The sequence below is a fragment of the Peromyscus californicus genome, unplaced genomic scaffold (assembly GCF_007827085.1).
Source record: "Peromyscus californicus insignis strain IS unplaced genomic scaffold, ASM782708v3 Scaffold_9__1_contigs__length_137607984, whole genome shotgun sequence".
Taxonomy (NCBI): domain Eukaryota; kingdom Metazoa; phylum Chordata; class Mammalia; order Rodentia; family Cricetidae; genus Peromyscus; species Peromyscus californicus.
The window spans coordinates 105,025,980-105,051,008 of NW_026294617.1; the positions used below are offsets into that span (position 1 = coordinate 105,025,980).

Here is a 25,029-nt window from a genome sequence, read left to right on the forward strand (position 1 = left end):
CGTGCTGACCCCAGGGCCTTCCTGATGTTCCCTGCGTGCTCCTTTGGTCTGAGTCAACATCCCAGGGAACCTGACCTAGAGTAAATACCACAGCAGTCTGACTCTTATGCTTTATTTGCACAGAATATCCCTGATGAACATGGTTTGATTGACTCGTTTTTAACTTTATAATGGCGTGAAAGTAAAACCATTTGGTATAGACTGTACTTCGAAATTTGGTTTTGATCAGTTCCCAGGCTAGTGATGTGCAGGAAGGCAGTCTTGTGAGATATGGCAATGAGCCACAGCTCTCAAATCATTCAGAGGATCATGGGCGTAAATAATTAACACTCTCTTGCACCAACTTGCTAAACTATGATATTCTTGTGGGTTAAGGTTAAATGTATTTCTGACCCACGAAAGATATTTTCAACTCATGTTGGAATTAACAGAACATGACCACAGTTTCTGAAGCCTCTGTATATGGAATACTCATGTAGGATTTTAGTGAAAGCAAATCAAACTGGTTTCACACTTAAATATTTTTACCTAATAAGGAAAATTATCTCCATGGTTTTATATGCAAGACTAATTTATTGTTGATCTTTGTGGTGGTTTGAAAAAAAATGGCTCCCAAAGGGAGTGGCAATATTAAGAGATGTGGCCTCCCTGTTGGAGTAGGTGTGGTCTTGTTGGAGGAAGTGTCACCATGGAGGCAGGCTTTGCAGTCTCATATATGCTCAAGCCACGCCCAGTGAGACAAACCACTTCCTGTTGCCTGTTAGTCAATATGTAAGAACTCTGAGCTCCTTCTCCATGTCTGCCTGTATGCTGCCATGATGATAATGGACTAAACCTCTGAACTCCAAGTGAGCCCCAGTTAAATGTTTTTCTTTATAAGAGTTGGCTGTGGTCATGGTGTCTCTTCACAGCAATAGAAACCCTAAGGGAGAACTGTTCCTTTTTCCTTCTGAGTCCTTGTTTTCATATTGTACTTATTACACATATGCTTGCGCCTTAGAACAGAAAATATATTAGCTAATAGAATGCATCATGACTATTTTTAATGTTACATACCTAAAACCAAGAAACCTCATTAACAAAGTGACTGTAACAAACCAGAGAAGGGCTTTCAGTACATGATGTATGTTCTCAAGCAAGGGCGGTGTTTTTACATTTTACTCTAGGAAGAATAATTACATCTTTTTCTTAAGTCAACTTATAGTATTAATAATTCGTGTATATAGACTTTTCATTTCTTCATCAAAAAAAGTCATTTTAAATTCCATGATCATAACATGGGGGTACAGAATCATACAATAAGTCACTTTAACCTCTAATGTTCTGGGAAATTTGAAAGAAAACTTACAACAATTAAAGGTTAAATTAAGCAAAGATAGCTCAGATTGACTAAGCATATGAATGCCTGTTCTGGATCTCACCAGGCTTCTTCAAGAATTCTAATTTATACAGCAGCCAAATCAACAAAAAGAACACACACCGCGTGGAGGCAGAGGGGGATCTTGACCTCAGTTTCCTGCTTCTCTACTGTCTTTTATGTGTCACATACATAAAAGGCAGGCGCTGGCTTTCTGCTCCAGCTGCAGGGATGAGTAGGTGCATTTTACTCTGCCTCAGGTGTGCTGTTACTCTGGCAATTTCGAACTTGATGAGGTAGCAATTACCTACAGAGTAGCATACGGTGCAGGGAGACAGAGGAGATGCTGGGAATGCGGGGTTGGAAAAGAACATTGTTTATTAGAAAGATTAGCGAAGTACTTTATACGCTTGCTATTTAACATAGAACATTTGGGCTGCTGGGCTAAGTGGAATGGTGAACTTGTTCTGGAGCCCTAAAATATCAAGATCAGGTATCTGAAAATTCTTGCTTTAAGGTTCTTTGAAAAAAAAAATTAAATTTAGCAGATAAAACCTAATTGAAAAATATTGGCAGAACGAAATTTTAGTACCATCAGTAACATATCTATTATAAAACATTCTTTCTTGAGAAATAGTTACTCAACCAAACATGGCATCAACAATGCATTTTTCCCTAAAAATGTGAATGTATGGTAGCAATGCTGTATATGTACACAAACAGCAACAGTACTCAAGTAAAAAATGTTATTAGAATATACATACCCAACCACTCTTTATGAACAATTACTATTTTTAAAAAAGATTTATTGACTATTATGTATACAGTATTATGTATTTATTTATTATATATGTATATTATAATTTACTTATTATATATGTATTATGTATTTATTATTATATATTACAGTGTTCTTCTGCATGCCAGAAGAAGGCACCAGATCGCATTATAGATGGTTGTGAGCCACCATGGTTACTGGGAATTGAACTCAGGACTTCTGGAAGAGCAGCCATAACCTCTTAACTGCTGAGCCATTTCTCTAGCACCCAACAATTACTATTTTTGGGATTCTGATGTGCAACCAACTCTAGGTCTTCTTCCTTCCTCCTTCTTTTTCTTCTCAGTGCTGGGGAAGAAGCCAGGGCTTTAAGCACGCAAGGCAAGCACACTGCCATAGAGCCACAAGCCATATCCCCAGCCTTGTTAATAGACAACAGAGAGAATGTGAATAAAGGAGGTTGATTTACTCATGTGACAATTACTTTGAGAACCTATTACATGCCAGGTGTCCTGGTAGGCACTGGCAACGTACCTATAGACACAGACATGTTCTCTGCCCATGAGAAACCTACTATCTAATGGAAGAAACTGACAAATAGGCTGTATAGCATGAGTACTGTTGATTGATTTCTACAGAAAAGGGGAACCAAGCACACGAGGTGCCCAAACTGGACTTAAAGTGGAAGTTAAACAATGTTTAAGTTGAGTACTCCGTGGAGTTGTTGGCCAGTTGGGGTGGGGGTTGGGGCTAACGAGAGTAAAGCACGTATGAAGTTCTGGAAGAAAGGGTGTCTCTTTCAAGAAGCTGATGAAAGCATGTAGTGTAGTTGAGTCTTGGAAAGGATAGTGACATGGAAAGATGAGGTGTGGAAGAATAGTTCATGAAAAGCGACATAACTATTATAGAGAATAGATTTTGCCATAACAGCAACAAGAAGCCATTAAAAACACTGACATCAAGGAGATAGATCAAAGCCATATTTTAGAAATATTACTTAACTACAGAGTGGGCAATGAAGATAGGGAAACCAATTGGGATTCTCCGAGGTGAAAATTCTCCCAGGTGAGAAGATGGCTGCATGGACTGTGAGTGATGCTGGGAATGAAGAGAAGTGGAAAGATAAATGACATTAGAAACAAAACAGACAGGACTTAGGAATTGTTATATGTGGGCAGTATGGGAGAGACAGGAGCTAGAGAGAGGCTGGCTGTGCCAATGCTGAAGGGGAGGGGAACGCAAAGACAAGACTTTGGAGAAAGATGGTGAGGTCTTCTGAATGTGCTGAGTTTGAGGAATTTTGTAAGCAAGCAGCCAGCCCTTAAACCGAGGGATCTTCTAGTCTGCCCAGTGCTCTGACCTGGAGATCCAGATGGAGGAGCAGCTAGTACACATAGCAACAAACAGGAGGTGTGTGGAGTAATGAGATATCAGGCTGCTGGTCTGACCTCCAGGAACATCAACATCTGGGGTAGAGAAACAGGAGTTACAAAAGATTAAATCTGCCAATAATGCCAAAGTCTTGGCTTGTGTATTCTTCTTTAATTTGTATGTTCATCCTGGCCAAGTATTTACTAGAGTTTTAGCAGATCTGAAAGTATAATTTGATTTTTTTCTTTTGTTCACTTTGTAAGGCAAACGCAATTTCAATAATCTGTAATCAAGAAACATTTGTGAAACAATTTAAATAGAAGCTATAAACTAAAGATCTCTGGATTTCTCACTGCCTTGATTTGACTATTTTTAAGATTTTAAATTAAAATTGGTCTTTAACTTAAGCCAAAACTCGTGGTGCCTTAAGTCTTGTCTCTCCTCTCCTGATCTCCTGGCTTGTCCTTGTCGGTCTGCAGCTCATTGACAGCCCAGAGAGATTTTCTCTCCTCACAGTGTTCAATCAGACACATACTTCAAAGATAACCATGGTCCAGCCTCCCTTGGAAAAGACGGAACGGTGGTTCTGGATGGGTATGTGGGGACACACTGCATGTGCTTCTCTTGTCTCATAACCTTGTTGTCTGCTTTTCTTTGTAGACTGTGGTAGCCATGGAAATGTGGCCTCCAGGGTGGCTGATTGAGAATATGCTGAGATTTTTTAACAACTGGCTCTCTAGAAAAGAAAAAAAAAAGTCCTCCTTTGTAGTGCTTGCCAAATTTTATGATGTAAATATTTTCACCAGAACCAATTTAATCTACCAACTTGATGTCACCAAAGGCAGGAAAACATACAGTATAGGCTCTTTGTGAGCAGCTCTGGGTACAAATGCACTCTGTTCTGATTAGAATGGCAGCCTAACACAAGAAATGAGTTGTACAAAATACTGTTCAGTTCAAAGAGGTTGGTCTACAGATGAGCGGTCGGTTGGTGTTAGCTCCTGACTTTTCCTTCGAACACAGGCTCAAAGTATGGGTGCCATTCACACCAGCAATTTGAGGACCTTAGCACTTAACTGCTATTTCTTGGTTTATAAGGAGTCTTTCTATAACTTACATTTAAAACTGAAATAATTGAGAATCACTTTGAATCTATTTGTTTAATACCATGAACCAAAGAAATTTTGTTTCACTGCAGGATAGCAGTTCAATCGGTATTCTACCATGTTGAATAAGAGAACATATTTTATATGAAGTTTTTTTCAATACTAAGCAAAAACTTTGATGGCATATACATTAATCCATAATGTATGTGGAGGTGATAGCAAATGACCCTATTTCTTCATAAAATATACCCATTAACACCAGCATGCACATGCATAGTGTTGACAGGGTATTATGTAATAAACCCTAGGTCTTCTTTTAAAGCATTTACAACAAGAAGCACTGGTAGAACCAGAGCTGCTATTATGTACACTGCATCTTTTATTTTGCATTCCAAAAGGAAATTAGCCTTCCTGGTAGCACTAGGAAAGAATGTACTCATTAGCATTTTGTGCACACATGCAAAATCTCATGGCTTCTTTTAGAACCTTGCAATCCTACTGTACACAAAGGGGACCTTTTTCCAAACACCCTGCACTGATACTCAACTCAGAAAGGTGGTTATAAAAATAATCACAAACACAATAAAAACACAATATAGTACAAACTTTTGTTTTTCAAAAGCCAAATTTTAGAGGCCTATGTTTATACACAACACACAGATGCACAATACATGTTAGTACTCCTGTTTTCATAATTTTCTGTTTCAGAATTTCTTACAGAATAATGTTTAAGACTGCATGAGTAAGAACTTTACAAAGCAGCCTAGTAAACACCCTATTGCTTTAGTTAAGGCCCTGCCAAACAAAAATACCTCGCTGTCCCATTTTTGTATTTAAATTTCTTTGTTCAAATAGATGACTCTTAGACAAAATGGTAAAGATTTCAGGTACTTTAACAAAACCAAAAGTATCAAAGTCACTTTTCATTTTCAAAGTATATTTAAAGAAATGATTGTTTCAATATAAAACCCCATAGTACACAGTAAAAACATGGCTAGCCAATTGGCTTTAATCCTAGAATATTACAAGTGGCCACCGAGTTCTCAATTTAAGCATGTGATTTTATTCTGTACTTTTGTATTCTTCAATACAGATATCAAAGAAAAATGATCTGGTTTTTGTCTATTATATGATAGAAATCATTCTTTGGGGGTGGGCACCATGCTATGACAGGAAAGGCATTGTGTTAAACCTTAGAATAATGGTTAGAAAAGAACTATAAAATTATAAACTTTTGGAAACAAATGCACTGAAAACATCTCTAAGAAAGACATGCAACTGGCTAGGTACAAATTACAGGCACTGCCAGGCGTGCAGCCTTAAAACTCACAAGGAGAAAAATGAGCACCAGAGTCGTCTCTAACTTTACAAACAATGTAATGAAGGCCCAAGGATAACACATAAAAAACTAACATTACATCCCAAAACTTCACCAACGATAATAAATATATTATTTTCAGTCTTCTGGAAACAGCTAGCGTTACTCATTTTCACAGCACTACGGCGGTATGTGGCAGTTATCCTTTACTTTGTTTTGGACTACGCAGAAACGACCAAGAGACAAATTATCTTCCCCAAATGGGATTTTTCAGTGGAGGTGGAGGTGGAACAGTTTCCTAATTAAAACTTATTCTTAGCTACTTTTCCCTTCTTCCAAAATGTTTCACTGGAACTTTTCAAGATCTACATCGCTTCACTGCAGCTCCATGCAATGCTATTTCCCATCACTGTTGGGTCATGTTCAGATGTGGCATGGGAAGAAGATGTCTCAAGGTAGGTACAGATCACAGGAGTGAAAAAGAGTTTGAATAAGCTAATATATAGTCAAAAATATATATATTCATCCTTGTTATAACAAAGAGTTGCGTTTTAAAGAAATTCATTTATAATTTTAATTACAAAACAGTCAGTACACAATATGAAATATGTCAAACCATTTGGGCTTTCAAAAGCCCAAGTGTATAGCTCTATCAGTTACATACATGGTTACCAAATGTCCAGTGTTTCACTGCTGTACATAAATAATGACAAGGCAAAGAACAGCAACCAGTCCAAGGGCTTGTAGGCCGAGGAACCATAGCATAAGCCAAAAGAAAATGACCACTACTGGTTCCACAATTCGTTCTCCAAAATACATCCTTGTGAAGCCCATGTTGAGGAGGTTTTTGTTCAGTTCACCAAAAAGTGTTCCCATCTTCTTGTAGTCATCTCCAATGGGTTCGCCAGTGTGGTTTTGTGATTCTTCAACATCCTTAAAAACAGACAAACCAAGATATGAACATAAGAAACATGTAAAAACCTTTAATAAAATACATCTTCTCCAAGTAACTAGGCACACACTTCTGGTAATCATTTAGTAATTTAGTAAATACTTATTATGAAGACGTCCACAACTTCTGAGTGCGTAACTTCACATGGCAGAGGTAGTCTCCAGATGAAAGTAGGGCCCTGGTGCTGAGAAGGGAGCCATCCTGAACTCCCTCATGGACTGATCTAACCACAAGAACCTTTATAGTAGGGAGTTCGTACAAAGCATAATAAGATGCTATGTTCCTGGTTGGAAGATGGAGGGAGGAGCCATGAGTGGTGAATATAGGCAGACTGTGAAGCTGGAGGAGAAAAAGGACAGATCTTTGAAGACCTCTGAAAGGAGCACATCCTTGCTGATCTAGACTCCTGATCTCCAAGAATATAAAAAAATAAATTTGTGTTGTAGAACAAAGTACTTGTTCAGACAATGGAAATATTCCTTTGGATTGACATATTATCTATCCTGTTAATAGAGAAAGCACTTACTGATTTTTGTAGACTTAGCACCACTAAATCCCCCACTAGACCACTGATTTGTAAGACATGGGTACAGTTCATTCACCCTCATGCACTCTCCAGATGCTTGGAATTGCACCAAGGTGCCTATGGAGATGAACACTGGTGCTTTGACTTCTCTTGAGAGCCTGGTTGCAGAACCACCTTTCTGCCCATCTCCCGGTAGTTGAAAGAGGGCTCCCGGCCCCTCTGTCTTGGTGAAGACATGCCAGCAAACTAAGATTTGAACAGTTCCAGCTTAGCTGACTGGAGGATGACTAGTTACTGGGGTAGTCCTCAGCCATTGCTGTTGTGATCTTTCATTTGAAGCCTCAGCTAGCTATGCAGACTTACCTGGAGCCCTTGCATAGCTTCCTGTCAAAACACTACTGAGACTGTAAATGCTTCCTGTTAATCTCAACAGGGGGAACAAGGTTTTGAAATAGGATTCATTTTACACAAGGCAGAAAGCCCACTGAGAAGTTGGCGCCCCAGTAAACCTCCACATATACCCACTGTATCTTCTAAGAGTACTGATTTTTGTTATTGCCCAATCTTACTACAATTCAGAACACCACACTGGTTCTTAATGTTTCTAACCCACTCCTGTGGTTTTGATATTTGTTTCTTCAGAAGTTTATGTGTTGAGGGCTTCTTGGTATGATAGGAGGTGAAAGCTTTATTAGGTGGGCTTAGTGGTTGGTTATGACAAATGGGAGTTCTAAAAAACGATTATCAATTCTTTCAAGAGGATTGTTAGGAAAGGCTTAGGCCTTGTTCCAGCCAAGCTTTTGTTTGGATTCCTGTTCCACCATATAGTGATGGCTCCTAAGACTGCAGTCTACCTTGAGGTGAGGCAGTCAAGATAGCTTTTTATAATCTAAAACTATTTGCTAAATAAAACATGTTTTCTGTATAAATTAGCCTGTCTCTGGTATTTCATGACAGTAATGAAATAGAGCCAAGAGAACAGTCCTTTGGAATTTTGCAAACATTTCTGGTTCTTATTAGGCTCTGCCCATAGAAGGACCAGAAAGACACCACACTGAGGAAAAGAGAAAGTAATTTTGCATGGATTAATCTTATGTTTATTAGTGTCTAATACTTTTATGTGTTACATGACACCATACTACATTAAAACCTGCAAATTTGTCCTTGTCTTTTAAGGCTATTAAGCCATTTCCCTCCATAGCAGCATTTGAAGAATCTTTGATTTAGTTGGCAATTGTTCTGGGTCCACATCCTGATTTCTCTAGTGTTTAGTAATGTTGATAGTGTTTTTTGTTTCTTTTTAAAGGGCTTAAAAAAACCCTCTTTATAATCAATTGTTATCTATGAACTCATTGTACTTCCGTTTTTTAGCAGTTCTTGAAGGTTTCTAAGGTTTTTTTTTTAGTGTTTTTCTAGTTTTAGTATGAACTAAGTACCCAGACCAAACATAATAGGTATTTACTTTAATGTCCTTGTAAAATGAATTAAGTCTGCGAATATGCCTCAGGTTTTCAGGGGAAGAGGGAGGTGTTACAATACTTGACTCCAGCAGGAACTTAGTTAACTCTGCAGTCCAGGTGTAATGACAGCAAGGATCCTGTAGGAGTTGGTGGACTGATATGGCAAGGGAGAAGGTAAATTTGGGCAAGCTGTAGTTATAGAAGCCTGCTTCTATTCTATTGTATATAGAATAGAAGGGAGGACATGGGCAGTGTTGGTAAATCAGCAAGGTCTAGTGGACCTCAGTGCTGTGCTTTCTGTGTCCACAGAGAAGTCTTGGGGTCCTTGTATGCTTTGTAGGAGGTTTGTTACTTCCATGATATCGGTAGTGCTAGTGATGAGGTAGCAGAAGTGCTGACACTGAGCACATACTGTGCACCAGGCACAGCACTGTCTTGATCGATTTCCCCAGCAGTCTCTATTTGTATATATATACAGGTAAGGAAGTTGCCAGCGTTGACTTATACTCGGCAGTGGCCAGGTCTGTGAGGATCCACCCCTCATCCCCATACATTGCTAGTACCTAGTAAGTGGTGAATACCTCAGTTTTTAGATACAGTTTATATATTTCACCTCTGGGGGGAAAAGGCTATGGTAACGTTTTGTTTAACCCATTAAGAGAGCAAACTGAATGTCAGTATGAGTCTTGCTTTACATCCTTTCTAACAGCTTTAAAGTAAGTTTATCAAACAGGAAAACTGTTCCAACTTCTATTTTCATCTTGTATAAAAATTTAAATGAGGTAAAGCTATTTGTAGACTAGTACATTTTCATAGCTTATAAAGTAGTGACTAGAATTAACATTAAAATGTCAAAAAGAAGACAGCAAAGAAATACACCTAGCATAACTGCAGTAAGAAAATCTACTTCACGTGAACAGTAAACCGAAGCAGAGATGCAGATGGAGCTATCCCTGCTCTGACATTAATCATCCATGTTCCTGCCAGACTTTCTTCTTTGTGTGTGAGGCTCCAGTAAAGACCATTTGTCAAATGGACGGCTCCTTTTAGGGTTACACAGGACGACTAGAGAGTGTTCTCAGTGAGGCACTGACAGCCCTTGTTTGTCCATGATTGAAGACATACACAAAAACACAAGAGTGGTCCAACTTATTCAAAATCCTTTTAAAAATGTTCTGGTTTTATTACTATTGTTGGATGCAAGTGTCTGATGTTTGCATGGATATACACGGCATACACATCATCATCAGAGAAAGATTTTGTGTAGTAGTCCTCTCCTTCCACATTTACATACATTCTGGGGCCTGAACTCATGTTGCCAGGCTTGTGCAGCAAGCAGCTTTACCAGCTGAGCCATCTTGCTGGCCCTCAAAATCCTTTTTAATGAAGCCGGGCGGTGGTGGCACACGCCTTTAATCCCAGCACTCGGGAGGCAGAGCCAGGCGGATCTCTGTGAGTTCGAGGCCAGCCTGGGCTACCGGGTGAGTTCCAGGAGAGGCGCAAAGCTACACAGAGAAACCCTGTCTCGAAAAACCAAAAAAAAAAAAAAAAAAAAAAATCCTTTTTAATGGTAACAAATTAAAGGTAAGACTTTTTTGAGAAGAATCCTTAAAATAATTACATCAGTCTCATATTTTAGAAACCACACCTAAAGAGGTCAGGTTCCATAAGCCTAGTAACAAAAACCAGGCATAGTTTTAAAATAGTGCATACAAATATATAGATAAACCATTATTGTAAATATTCAGAGGATACAAATGAATACAGTAAAAACTGAGATTGGATTTATCTTCGGTAAAAAAAAACCCATGAAAGTCAAAATAAGGAAGGTAAATTTACTGCAGTACACATGCCAGGATGACCCTGGTTAACAAAATAACAATGTTTTTTTGGACAGAACTGGTGCCTAGTTTGTGAACTACGCTTTACTAATAGAGGGATAGATAAATGGCAGCTCAAAGCTTGCTGGATTTTCTCAACTTGTTTATCCAACTGCTTCTGTCGACGGTTTTTCAGCTTCAATGACATTCTGGTCTACTGGCCTCTGCTCTCTCTCAACCAATCTATTTTCTTGACAATTTCTGATAAGTCAGTTGTTGGTTTCCCCAAGTTCTCTTGTATGTGATAAATTGTTTTTCCAGCATGTCCAGCTTGGTGTAGTTTTAAAACAATGATCACAGTTGCCTGTTTCTTTTGTCTGCCCCTTTATGAATTATATTCCCTTATCAGTGGAGGCTGGCTGAAGAGGTACAGGCCTTTCCCACTGGAAAAGAGCTCCACACAGGGAGCTGGAAGTGAAGGGAAGGGGTGAGAGACACTGGAGACTACCTTTCAGGTGAAGTTCTAGCTCTAGATCAGAGATAGGTATGGAAATTCCAATGCAGCACCATGAGGGGCAACGATGATGGAGTGGGGTGTGGTGGTATTATATTCCCCAAAACATTGTGCACCCTAATAAACTTACCTGGGGTCAGAGACAGAACAGCCACTAGATATAAAGGCTAGAAAATGGTGGCACTCACACCTTTAATCCTAGCACTCCAAAGGTAGAAATCCCTCTGGATCTCTGTGAGTTCAAGGCCACATTGGAAACGGCCAGGCATGGTGACACACACCTTTAATCCCAGAAAGTGAGCCTTTAATCCCAGGGAGTGGTGGTAGAAAGCAGAAAGGTATATAAGGCGTGAAGACCAGAAACTAGAAGCATTTGGCCTGGTTAAGCATTTGGCTGGTTAAGCTTTCAGGCTTCTAGCAGCAGTTCAGCTGAGACCCATTCTGGATGAGGACTCAGAGGCTTCCAGTCTGAGGAAACAAGATCAGCTGAGAAGTTGGCCAGGTGAGGTTAGCTGTGGCTTGTTCTGTCTCTCTGATCTTCCAGTATTCACCCCAATAAGTGGCCTCAGGTTTGATTTTATTAATAAGACTCTTTAATATTCATGCTACAGTGGGGTGTCACTCAAATGCCACAAACACCGTCCTTAGGAAGACACAGTAGATTTGCCTGAATAAATGTTTCTGCATTTGCTGTCTCCCTTGAAAATGACTCCAGACACTTTAAACTATTGCTGTATTTGTATCTCACCAGTTAACTATTCCTTTGCAGGAAGAGTCTGCTGAATTCCTTATTGTTTCAGAAGCCTGATACTGGTTATCTGTGGATGTTAGTTTTTTTTTTTTTTTTTTTTGGTTTTTCGAGACAGGGTTTCTCTGTGTAGCTTTGCGCCTTTTCCTGGAACTCACTTGGTAGCCCAGGCTGGCCTCGAACTCACAGAGATCCGTCTGGCTCTGCCTCCCGAGTGCTGGGATTAAAGGCGTGAGCCACCACCGCCTGGCTGTTAGTTTTTTTGATGGCAAATTGAAGGCCAATTTCTATAAGGCTGAATGAGAGGATTTTTAGATGGTGAACATTAGCGCTCTGAAATGAGTCTGGAATTTTAAGCAATCTGAGTGTTTATTATTTTTAATATCCTATAATGGTCAAATTCTGGGTATAAAAGTTTGGCTTTTGATAATCTAGTCAGATAGTTCTCAGTCCTAAAGGCTCCTCTTTCTCCTTCTTCGTTATCTCTCACACAGACTATTAAACAGGCAACTTCCCTTTTGTGCTCTGCAGATTTGACCATGTTCTTTAGCTAGTAATTGATTCAGTTTTCATTCAGCCCAAGGAAAGCTAATGGGAATCTAATCTCTAAACGGTCCTTTCTCCCTTAGTTATGTCTAACAGATCAAATTTCATACACAAATTTGTTTGTTAAAACATTTAGTATAACTAAAGTATCTTCTTTCAATAACATATATATGTAAGAGCTCCAGAAAACTAAGAAATTCAGATGTCAGAATTAAACAAAGAATGTTCTGTGTCAAAATGATCTCCTTTTTATTCCTACAGGACATTATACACATTAAAACAAGTAAAAGCAAGGCTGCCTTAAGCTTTCACTTACATTCAACACATTTGCCATCTTATTGCTTTCAAAAATATGTTTATCCAGTACAATCAATTCAACAAACACTTCTCCTGGTGTCAATAATGCATTAAATAAATGACTATATCTTAACTTCAAAAGGCTAGCAATCTAGTATAGAAGGCAGTATTAAGTAAGCATATTTTTTGTGGAAATGTGATATTTTAAAAATTACAAAACGCTTTTGTATTTTGGCTTAACTTGAATAAAAATATTTAGAAGAGAGCTGGCAAAAAATCTGAATATTCAAATATTTAGTTTTCTGTTTTAAAAAATGAGGTGTTTAACTGCCTTCTATTATAGCACAACCTATTCTGTGGTTGAAAAAAGAAACTAACAAGAAACAAACAAATAAAAAACCCTCACTGAAAGGACTTTAGAACAACTTGCTATTTCAGTTTACCAGATGGTGTGGAATTGTACCACAGGTTTCTTTTGAAAAACCTAATGTTGTCCCATCAAAGAGAGACTGTCATCCTATCTACCCCTTCTACAGGGCTGGTCAATTGATTTGTAGCATAGAAACAACCTGATCGTCTCCACCACGTAATCTTGTTTAAGATAATCAAATTCTCTGTGGCCTAGCTCCTTCACTTAGTTTGAGAACATTAGTTTTCTTTGGAGAAGAAAATAAAAAGCCATCCAGACAAACAAGAAAACCCTTTACTTCAATATTTAATTACTTGCAAGGATTAATTTCTTCCATTTTATTTCTCTTTATCTTGAAAATGAAATATGATGTTAACCTTGAAAATGGACAAACTGACAATGTTGAAATGAAGTTTTCAACTGATTTTATAACAATCATTAATTTATTAACTATCTAGGGCTCATGGGTCACAGTTTGAACTATATTGCTATTCAATGTATAAAGAGACTGAAGAGGAGGGATCTGTATCTTCGTTACAACCATCTTATCCCTGGTGGAGGAGATGCGTTTGGCAGCAAGGCTCCCAGGACCATGTTTCTAAGGCCCTGTGCTAATCGGCACACACCTTCTTATCAATATAAAAATCAGCTGTGTCATCACTCATATTCTAATGGTCTAAATATATCAGTTTTGATAGCAGTTTAAATAGCTACACATATCCATTTTATCTAGTAAAAAAAAAATAATCTAAAATGGCCTAATACGAGGCTGGCAATCATATTGCACCTGCATTCAACTATGATATTTATGATTTGGTCAGGATTTAAAGTTTTCTAAAAAAAAAAAAAGCGAAATCCAAATCATTCTCTAACATTAGCCCTATCCTTGTCTGTCAGATTAAAAACAAAGGCAAGAGCAGTGGCAAAAAGACCAAGCACGTAACCAGGAGCGTTGGCACAGGTCTGAAATCCCAGCTACTTGAGGATGCGTCAGGAGGATCTCAAGTTCTAAGGTCAAGTTCTAAGCAGTGACAGAGTTCACCAAAGTACCCTAAATTCACTCCTGACTGCCACAAAAAATAAAAATCAACAGAAAAAACTAGAAACGTAAGAAACCTCATAGACGTAATTTTTCTAGTCTTCTAACTATATACAGTAAAGAGAGAAATGTATTTCAGTCAACCAGAGCTAACTATCATCCCTCCCCCACAAAATTCTTCTTGACTTTGTAGCAGTGTACTTAGGACTATCTCAGAGCAAAGGACTGCAGAGTGAGCTCCAATGATTATGGTGAGGCTGCCTACAGACATCAGAATTTTTTTTAAAAAAATCCATTATATTTACAGAGAGTTAAAAAGTAAGAAAAATGAGAAAAAGAAATTGGGAGTAACTAAGGACTTTTATATTGAAGTCTTCTCCTTCTTCCACTTAATCCAAATCTACTCCATTATCCCACTCAACCTCTCAAAAGAAAGGTTGCTTTGAAAACTGCCTTGTTACCTTCTTGGGAAGAGACTTGCATGTAAAGCAGCAGTAGGACATAGCATTATACACAAGGGGACGATGAGCATGACTATCTTTCTAAGGAGTTAAGAATTTTGAAAGCCTCTGAATTACTTATACATTTAGCTCTTTAGGCTCGTATTTTCTCCTTGCAGCTTAGAACCTTAGTTTATCATGACAATTATGTGTTTATAGACACTGTTCTTCATTCCTCCTGAAGGGCCTCCAATCTCCCCTCTCCTTTTGCTAGGCTGCTACGTGTTGTTGGTAAACATTGTGTTCAGATGCCTTGTTATAAGAGGATCACGTCTCATGGTTCCTAGTACTTTTCCCACATTCCCAAATCCTTTCAGTCACCTCTCAGTAACTGTTCATCAGTTTCTCATGTGAATTGACCCAAATCTTTTTCACTCTTATGTTCTCCTTCTTTAATATACTGCTATTTCTGTTTAAAATGAAATGTATAATCCTGTCTTCCGATTTACATATTCATGTTTTGCTGTGTGTCTGTGCATGTGTATGTCAATAGTGCATGAGTGCACGTCATGAATATGGGGGTCAGAGGGTCACTTCAAGTCTCCACCCTTGCTTGTGTGAGACAGGGTGTCTCTTGTTATTCTCTCCTGCACACATCATGCTAACTGGCCCACAGTTTTCTGGCAATTCTCCTGTCTCAGCTGCCCATCTCCCAGTGGGGCAGGATAGGATAGCAGTAGTATACGCTACTGTATCTGCTTTTTAGAATGTGGGTTCTAGGATCCACAGGTTATCAGGCTTGCACAGTGAACGCTCTGCCCACTGAGACATTTCTCCAGGCCCACTCATGGATTTGTACTATAACATATACTTTGTATTCCTACCGTAAAGAAGGAAAAAAAGATCTTGAGTTAAACAAAAACAGAGTAATTTTAGGCAAGTTACACCTCCCTTTAGAGAAAAACCATGCAAGGATATTGCAGAATCAGAAGCTCTGGACAGAACATTGCCCAGACGAGGGCTGGCCCCTCAGAGCACTGATGCTGCTATTTGCGCTGTCTGAACAGAAGATATTGAAAAGGATTTTAAAAAATTTGTGGTTTGTAAACACTCTTCTGTTAAAGTTTAGAACAGCATTTTCCAGTTTGTACCCTGGCCAAGGAAGTGCAGCTTTACAGATGTTTATAAGCTCTGTTGTTCTTGTTTTAGAATATGCTGGGATGGTTATAAGAAATATTCAAATATATGAAAGGTTGTTGCTAGAAACAAGTTTCTTTAAAATTCATTTCTCATTAATTTCCAAGGCCTATAGTAGGATTTGTTTCATCAAAGTAAGTAGTATTTATGAGTCTGACAATTCTTCAAAAACACAAACACTATTCATACAGCGAGGCTTGGGAGTTGCTCATTACATCCTGCTCAAGAGCAGCTTCTTGTTTTGTGTACTGATCTTTCTGTCAAGTCTAGTGACGTGGCTGATTCTTTTCTCTGCTGTTCTGAAATAACCACTGTGCAACTCTTATTAAGTGAGGTGTCTAAGTTATCAATCATTGGACTAAGTGGGGAAAATGGTTTTAATAGCTTTCATTATTTATGGCACTAGCGAACCTGCAGGGACTCTACCCTTGTAGATAAAGAAAAGTATATGATGAAGGAAGGAAGGAAGGAAGGGTTTGTGTGTGAGACAGCAGGCTAGAGCTGCCTCTCTGTGGGCTGATGAAGCAGAGTCAGAGTATGAGAAAACAGACTGTATCCCAAGGAGAGAAATAAAGGAAGAGCTTGGGAAACCCACAAAGGGAATGAAAAGGTACCAGAATAGATCAGAACAACACGATGGGCAATGCAGTGAAACTGAACTCCGCCTCTTCCATGCTCTTCCTTGGCCATGGGAGGGAAGCAAAAGCCTCTAAAAGGGAAGCCAGATAAAAGCTGGGCAGCCCCACCCCCAGGACAAGTCCATCGCTTTCATGAGCCTCAGATCCCCCTGCGGGTTTTGGTGAGACAGTAATTTCTCTGACATATGGGTCAGTAATGGAGAGAAATCTGATTTTGTCATGTTCTATGATTCATAGGGCCTGGAGCCATCCTGAGAGAGGAACTACTGTTAGAAACTGACCCCATAGGCCTCAGACCAAGTCAGGGAGATATTAATTTGGCCTGGCACAACTCCTGGGTAAGAGGAGGCCCGGAGAGAGCTAGAAGAGCAAGAGTCAGGCACTGACAGTTGAAGGGTGTAGCTGGGAGGGCACTGGCTCAGGCAAGGAAGGACCTAGAAAGAGGCTGGCAACAGATCCCATCATCTGAGAGTAACCCTGGTGTCTGAGGCCCATGGGCACATCACACTCTGGAGCCACCTTATCTGTCGTTCACTGCTGTGGAACTTGAGCACTCAGAAATTCCTGGAGTATACTCGACACCGAAGGCTGTAGCACTCCAGTGGAGTGCTGAACACTTCAAGGTATGAAGATAGGTCCTATGCCTGTACAGCCTCACTGCTGGGATTGCTTCCCCCATCCCTCATGCACTTGGAAGACATCCTCCAGCTAAAACATTAGCCACACCAGGGCGTCTGTACAGAGGCTCCTGGTATGCAAAGAAAGAAAGAAAGCAAGCTACTGCGAGACAGCCTGGTGGCTATCGAACACTTGTCTAGTATAATCACAGGAAAGAATCTACATGTTCTACTGCCCTTCCCCCTCCAAGCTTTAAACTGACTTCTTCCATATCTCCTGGATATCTTTTTTTGACTCTTAGATTGCTGTCCCCACTTTTTACTCAGTGTGTAAGAGGATTTTAACATTAATATACTACATTTAAAAATTTTGCATCTCCCTTCATGCATTTATCGAACATTATTTACGCATTTATGAGGCACGGTCTTTTCCTTAGCCCCTCACTTTTTTCAACCTTTATGCTCCATGATCCCTCCTCTGTCTTCCTCAACAAGCAGTAGTGTTTTGACTTTACCTTTTATTTTTGTAAAGAAAATACTCATATGCTTTAACTTTTGCTCTTTTTTACATATATCTATTTTTGTTTCTGGACACTTTCATTATTGAGATGTCTTGTTTTTGCTTTTCTCTCTTTCTCCCCTAATCTCTTGCTGTTTTTCCCTTCCTGTCCATAACACTCTACTCTTCTTCCTCAGTTATTTAACTTTGCTTCCCTGCTTCTTGCTTCTCCACGTCATCTTTCTTTCTCTCATTCATTTACTTCCAGATGTCTTACAGTCACTGGTGATGTACTGGTGACTGTGACGGGCGTTAAGTGTGTTTCTACCTCTTGCATTGGCAGATGTTGCTGATACAGCAGCTCATTATCTCCTTGTGGCCAGCACTGGGGATTGAGACTGCCCAGCACGATCCCATGCCAAAATGCCAGAAGGATAGATGAACAAGGAAATGTTCAATGCAGAATTCAAGAAATACAAGAAAAGACTCTCCTAGATCACAACTCCCAACTCAAATACTGAAATATGTAAACTGCTTGATGAAAATTTCAATCATTTTCTGATAAAAAAAATTGATCAATGATCTCAAAGAGGATACAAAAAGCAAACATATTTAACTCAACCCCTGGAGAGGAAAGCCAGCAACAGAGAGGAAAAGTCAACAAAACAGATGAAAAGTTACCTACATGAAAGAAAAATTCAGCAAGGATATTGAGACTTTAGAAAGAAAACAACAACAAACCTATTCTCCCAGAAACCAACCAAACCAAAACCACCAAATAGAAATGTTGGGAAAGAAACAAATGAATCAAATAAAAACACAGTGAAAAGCATCACCAACACACTTGGCCCAGTGAATGAAAGAATACACGAGGAAAAAGTCTGGATGGAGGACAAGGTTGAACAGCACATTCAAATATCAACAGGGAAAAACATTCGTGACTGAAGTAATGAAATACTCTGGGACATGATCAGACCTAAGCACACACAGGAAGGAGGTGAGAGAGACACTATAGACATAGTGAATCTATTTAAGAATGTTAGAGCAGGAAACCTCCCAAAGTTAGAGGAAGATACAACATTCAAACACATGAAACATGCAGAACCCCAAAGACATATGACCAAGTTAAAATTTCTCCATACCATGTTAATAGTCAGGACATCAGAGAGAAGAATCTGGGGCTGAGAGATGGCTCAGTGGTTAAAAGGGCTTACTGTTTTCCAGGGGACTCCAGTTCAGTTCCCAGCACTCACATCAAGGTGGTGCCCAGCTGTTTGCTACCCAGCTCCAGGGTATCTGATGCCCTTTTCTGGCCTGCACAGGAAATACCCCAGACACACATACATTCACAAATACACACACACACACACACACACACACACACACACACACACACACACACACACACTGAATCTAAAAAACAATCCAAGACATATTTTGAAAATTGTAAGAAAAAAAAAGTCACATACAGAGGCAGAAACATCAGAATAATATCAGATGTCTTGCCAGCAATTCTAAAAGCCAGAAAAGCCTGTAATTATAATATTTCAAGCCCAGAAAGCAAATAACTGCCAACCAAATTGCTGTTTCCAGCAAGGCTATCCCTTCAAATGGACAGACTAATACCATATCAAGGCAAGCGGAGGGAAGGCAATTCTATAGCCATCACTGAGAAGATACTTAAAGGAACAGCACACAGAGAAGGAAGAAAGATACTCGGAAGAGCACGCTTCACAAGGGGAACGGAGGAATTCATGAGAGCTAGGAAGGAATCCATCATGTCCAACACGGTAAAGCAGCTAACTCCTAATGCTAACAGAGGAGAGAGGAAAGAACACTCTAACAAGAAAAATACCCAGAAAATTACAGGAATTAGTAAATGTCTCCCAAGAAAAAAATTAAATGTTAATGGCATGCCTCAATTCACCAACAGATGCAGACTAGCTGATTGAACTTAAAAAAAAAAAATTCAGCTATCTGTTGTCTCCAAGGAACACCCACAGACAGAATTAAAGGATAAAAAACAAGCTGTGAAGTGAATGGAAACCCCAAACATGCTGACATAGTTATTCTGATACCTGGTAAGTAGATATCAAAATTTCTAAGAGAAGCTAAGGGAGGTTACTGCATATTAGTAAGGAGAACAATCCCTTGAGAATATATAACAATTGTAAATATACACATCCAATGCTGGATTTCCAATTCCATAAAACAAAGAACTAAGGGACATAATGGACACAAAGGTCAAATGGATCTAGGTAACAAAAGCAGTGGGTGACTCCAACAAAAGCAGTGGGTGACTCCAATATGCCACTCATACCTCTAGTGAGGTCACTAAAACTGAAAAACAACAAGGAAATATCAGTTGGATTACAACAAATCAAATGGAACAGATATTTTCAGAATAAACCACCCAACAGATATAGTATACACATTTTTCTCAGTAACCTTGGACTGATTCTTCTTCAAAACAGAACACAGTCTAGGTCAAAAAGCAAGCTTTAACACATCTAAGATAATTCAGATAATTTCTTATCAGATCACAGTGGAACAAAAGTAGAAACCTTTAGGAAGAGCAACCACAGAAAGGCTGGGAAGCTGGCCCATTTGGTAAAGAGCTTGCTGTGCATGAGGACTCAAGTTTGGCCCCCTGCACCCACATAAAAAGCCAGGTGTAGCTGGCTTACCTCTAACTCCAGCATTGGAGAAGTAGAGATAGGTGGTTCCCTGGGGACTTTCTGGCTGGCCAGCCTCGCCTGATTGGTGAGCTCCAAGTCCAAGTGAGAGACCTTGTCTCACACACAAGGTGGATCACTGTCCTGAGGGGAACAACCAATGTGGACCTCTAGCCTCCACACATGTGAATGCATACCCCTACACATGTGTACACACACACACACACACACACACACACGGGACCACAGAAACTGTACAGATCTTAGATACAAACGAAACACTCTTGAATGACCAAAGGGTCATTGAAGAAATAAGGGAGGCAATTTAAAAACTCATAGAATCAACTGGGAATAAAAGCACACTTACCAGAACTTTTAGAATGAAGTAAAGAAAATTCTAAGAGGAAGTTTATAGCCAGTACCAGGCTGTTTCAGCTACCATGATGCTAAATAAAATTTGATAAGGAGGAAAAAAATCTTGGCCGGTTACTCATCAGACAGGATTAATACAAGGGCATAAGAAGAACTGTAAAAATTAAATGCCCAACCCAAGTATCAGTCAACAAATGGGAAAATGAACTGGACAGTTTTTTAAAAAGGAAAAAAATGCATATAACAAAAAAAAATACTTGAAGTATTCAATATTCTTAGCCATTAGGAAAATGTAAATGAAATCTGACATTTATAGGAAATAGCTGGAACTGGAAACCATTACGTGAAGGGAAGTAAGTCAGACTTTATATGTGGAATGTAGATTTAAAACTGTGTACATGCTTATGTGTGTGCATGTGTCAGTCTCAAAAACAGAAAGTGAATCCTGAGGGGGAGGAAGAACTCTGAAGAGACGTAGGAAAGAGGACAATGAAAAAGGCAGAAGTGGAGACTAGCTGGGAGGAGGGAAGAGAGCAGCTGCAGGGGTAGAGGGCAGTGAGAGTGAGGGACAATTGGAACCAAGTATATACATGTGTGAGCAGGCCATGGGGAAACTCATTACTTCATATGTTCATGTAAATAATTACTAGAATATTTAAGAAAACAATATGGGTTTATTGCCTGTCTTATAAAAAGATCTTTGAAAAATAGCACATATAAATAAAGTCAACTGGCTTCATCAGAGTCTATCTGTCGTGTTAGGTGAATGATGATGTTGTTCACAACAAGTTTTCTGTTTAGACCCACAGTCTACAGTTACATTCCAAACCTGAAAACATTTCCTCGTGGCAAGTTTCGCACCGGTATTTTAAGCCCCGCTTGTGGCAAACAAGCCTGCACAGACTTGATGAATTTGCCAGACTGACTGACAGCTGCTTTCTTTCAGGAAACCACACTCTGGGTCTTGGTGTGCCTGAGTACCACCTAACTTTGATTGCTAAGCTTTAACTCTGATGAGTCACAATCCTTGATTCATGTAACATGTAAGGTTGACAACAAACAGACCCTTCAGTCAGTTTGCTCCAGGTTAACAAATGATCGACTACACATCACAAGCAAGGCAGGTGCTGTGTGGTCTGCAAAGTAACTCTCTGTCACCAAGCTGCTTAGTGTGAAAGGTAGGCATACAGATCCTCACATTTAAACACAGCTTCCCCTGCCTTCCTAATCACAAGAGACAGTTCAGAGTACTGTTTCTGAGCCCATGCAGCTCTTCAGATTTCTAGACTGACATACTCAATCATTCAACATTTCCTAGCAGAGATCCTGAAACCCCAAAGTCGACATATTCAGTACCAAACTGAATCATTCAGTCTCAAGTTATTTTTTCCCAGGACAGCCTGCTTCAGTGAACGACATTGTCTGAAGTCTGCTGCTCTTTCTCCACGTCTTCCTCTTTCATCCTTTGCTCTACTTTCGCCAAGTCATTTCCTCCTGATAGATAAGCTAGAGCTCCTATCATTTACTTGTCGGTGATCTTAGTTTCTTTATACTCTCTCTAGGTAGAGGTTTCATCTACTTTAATGATATTATTAATGCTTATATAGTTTATAGGATGAAGATGCTTTCTTTGAGACCAGGACTTATTTAGCCCAGGGTGGTGTCAAATTTGCTATGTGGCCGAGGATGACCTGGAACTCCTCCGAATCCTTCGGCCTCCACCCCCTCCAAGTGTTGGGATTACAGGCATACGCCACCTCACAGTTAAAATGATTCGTTATCTAAGTCATATCACGGTCAAGAGAAAATTATTGGTTAAATTATCATCTCTTCAGAAAAAAAGTTCTTGTCATTTAAATCTGATCCATGTCACTTAGTTTTCACTGCCTTTCTTTCCTTGTTAGCTATTTGTTCGATACACTTCTTCAGTACTTATATCTCAGACACCTGTCATCACAAAGATGCTATACCAAGCTGTGTGCTATTAGACTCTTGAGGTCTAACACACACTGCAGGACTTCCCAAGTACCAGCCAGCTAGGACTGACGCACACAGGAGCATTCTGACAGCAAGTTCTGAATCAGTCCAACAAACAGTGCCACAGTGTTTTGAAAAATATTGTGTGGGGGGTTATATTTTTTTTAAATTTTTTTTAGTTTTTCCGAGACAGGGTTTCTCTGTGTAGCTTTGCACCTTTCCTGGATCTCGCTCAGTAGACCAGGCTGGCCTTGAACTCACAGAGATCCACCTGGCTCTGCCTCCCGAGTGCTGGGATTAAAGGCGTGAGCCACCACCGCCCGGCATCAGCAGCAGTCTCTTAACACTAAGCCATCTTCCCAGCCCCTCAAGAAATACATACATACAGGGAGGGAGGGAGGGAGGAAGACAAGTCCAGGGGCCAGGGAGATAATTCAAAAGGTAAAAGTGCTTGCCACACAAGCCAGACAGTATGAGCTTAATCCAGAACCCACACAAAGCTGGAAGGACAGAACTGACTCCAGAGTAGTTCCCTGACCTTCACTGTGGCACACTCATACCCCTGCATATAACGATGATCAGACTAATAATAAAAACAGGTCCATAATTGACTTATCCTTTGGTCTTTCAAGAAGGATTTGAACTTGCTACAGTAGAAATGAGTAAAACAGTAATAAAATATAGAGAATCAAAAGGATGGGTGGAAAAAAATTAAAACTGAGAACCTAGATTGGGAAGGTATGTTAGCACAATTGCTAAAAGGGAGCCTCGGATTGGCTCCACCCTACTAGGGAGTCGAAGAAAAGTACAGCTGAGCAGGCCTCTGAGCAGGTCCAATATCACCTCAGTGGACCCTTCTGTGATCACCCACACCTGTCATCCCTAGCCGTCTCCTCCACTTTTATCTCTTCACAGTACCCATAATCCACTGACTGACTAGTTCCTTTATGCATGGTCTCCCGTCATCCCATGAATAGTGCCAGATTAGTTAGAGGAGAATTCTGAACATATTTTTATTTGTATACCAGCATACAGCAGGACCCGGAAAATAGTAGGTGACTCTACTCTGAATTTTTGATTGAACAGATGAAAAGTCATCAAGGGAACATATCCAAGCAAAACCAAAAACGAACAACGAACAGAATGCAGAAAACTTTCTGTAGTACAACCATTATAATCATCTTCTAAAGTAATTAACGTTCGATATGATCTAAGTGGATAGGAAAAGCCCACTTTTAGTATATGGCCAGGTTGTTAGAGCAGTAATCAAATGTAGAGTGCCTAAAGACTTAGATTCTATGAGATTGCAGAAACATCCAGAATTGTCACAGTTGTTATACCATTTTCATTACATTGTTAAATGCACTAGAACATAACTAATCAATAAAATAAAAAAGGGGATGGGGCCAGCCAGCCGGGCAGTGGTGCATGCCTTTAATCCCAGCACTAGAGAGGCAGAGGCAGGTCGATCTCTGTGAGTTTGAGGCCAGCCTGGTCTACAGAGTGAGTTCCAGGACAGCCAGGGCTACACACAGAAACTCTGTCTCAAAAAATCAAAATAAATACATAAATGAATAAATAAAAAGTGTGTGTGTGGGAAGAGGACACATCACTAAATATAAAATGTATCTATGATTTATAATATACGTTATAATCCTTGGCTAAGGATAAATGAACATACTTTATTTTCTGTATACTTGAGTTGTGACTGTATTGTGTTCCTTCAGGTCAGGTGTGGAATTTACCACTGTGGCATCTCATCGGATTTGGATTTTGGAGGACTTCAGGTTTCAGTTGAGAAGCACTCGGCCTATTTTGTACATCATGATTTCCTGTAACTTTCCTGTGATGTGCTAAGGCATCTTATAGTTTGGATAGTAACAGTGAAACAGATTTCCCACCAAAAGACTGAACTCACTTGTGCCTATTTGAGAATATTCCTTTTCGGACTTTATAAACTCACACCACTCATTTTTTTTTCTTTAATAACTTTAGGGGAAAAGTCACTTTTAAGTGTTTTAATTTTTTATTTCTTTTTATGTTTTTATTTATTCTTAGGGAATTTCAATAATATATTTTGATCATATTCTTTTCCTTCCCCCAACTCCTCTGAGATCCTCTCCCACCTCCCTATCCACCCAACTTCCAAGTTCTTTTATTTATAATAGGACTGGATATGTTTCATGCTTACTGGACATCACATCATATCCTACAAATGTAAAAATGACATATATTTATAACTACTAACTTTATAAAGCTTTACCTAATCATAGCATTTCATGTTATATAGCTTACCAGCAGATTTATAGTTTGCTTGTCATTTATCACCACATGGAAAGTTATAGTATTCTTTTATACGTATCTCCCTCTAAA

General features: G+C 39.4%; 1 protein-coding gene across 1 annotated transcript in view; it reads right to left on the reverse strand.

Annotated features, from left to right (window-relative positions):
• Positions 1–983: 983 nt before the first annotated feature.
• Fam241a (family with sequence similarity 241 member A) overlaps positions 984–25,029 on the reverse strand; it is a 31,241-nt gene continuing 7,195 nt past the window's right edge. The window contains exon 2 of the mRNA XM_052731679.1: positions 984–6,863. Within this exon, the coding sequence (XP_052587639.1) occupies positions 6,618–6,863 (246 nt within the window). The 3' untranslated portion in view covers positions 984–6,617. The remainder of the gene's footprint in view (positions 6,864–25,029) is intronic.